We start from the raw sequence: 684 nt of genomic DNA on the forward strand, positions 1-684 counted from the left end.
AGACACAAAGTGTAGGAGCTGCCTAGGGTTTAGGGTTTAGGGTTTAGGGTTTGAGGGCTAACCGCAGGATTTCTTCGGCGAGGGTTTTGTGTTTGCTGCTGCTGAGCTGCAGCCGCGCGAAGGCCCAGGGGATGTTCGCCAAGTTGCAGAGACGCAGGCCGCCCCCGAGAGCCAGCTGCAGCTGCAGCAGCAGCAGCAACCGGTGAAACCTGCAGCAGCAGCAGCAACAGCAGCAACAGCAATAGCAGCAGCAGCAGCAATAGCAGTAGCAGTATTAGTAGCAACAGCAGCAGCAGCAGCAGCAATAGCAGCAGCAGCAGTAGTAGCAGCAGCAGTATTAGTAGCAGCAGCTGCAGCAGCAGCAGGAACAGCAGCAGCAGCTGCTGCGTTAGTAACAACAAAGGTAGGCAGCAGCATCACTAGCAGCAACAGTATTACCAGCAGCAGCAGCAGCAGCAGCAGCAGCAGCAACTGCAGCAACAGAAACAGCAGCAGCAACACCAATAAAAGCAACGGCGGGTCAGCACCAACCACAACAACAACACTAACAGCAGCAGCAGCAGCTGCTGCTGCTGCTGCTGCAGCAGAAGCACAGCAGCACGGCCATCAACAGCAGCAGCAACAGCAGCAACAGCAACATGCTGCTGCAGCAGAAGAAATAGAAAATAAAATAGAATGGGCTGG

At 55.0% G+C, this 684-nt stretch overlaps 1 protein-coding gene across 1 annotated transcript in view; it reads right to left on the minus strand.

Annotated features, from left to right (window-relative positions):
• Positions 1 to 684, minus strand: part of EMH_0005350 (uncharacterized protein) — a gene marked incomplete at both ends in the record, with an annotated part of 3,860 nt that overhangs the window by 2,328 nt on the left and 848 nt on the right. Inside the window, 1 exon segment of the mRNA XM_013497185.1 lies at positions 63 to 209. Coding sequence (XP_013352639.1) covers positions 63 to 209 — 147 coding nt within the window.

Source organism: Eimeria mitis, genomic scaffold (assembly GCF_000499745.2).
Source record: "Eimeria mitis Houghton genomic scaffold, Emh_scaff252, whole genome shotgun sequence".
Classification (NCBI taxonomy): Eukaryota; Apicomplexa; class Conoidasida; order Eucoccidiorida; family Eimeriidae; genus Eimeria; species Eimeria mitis.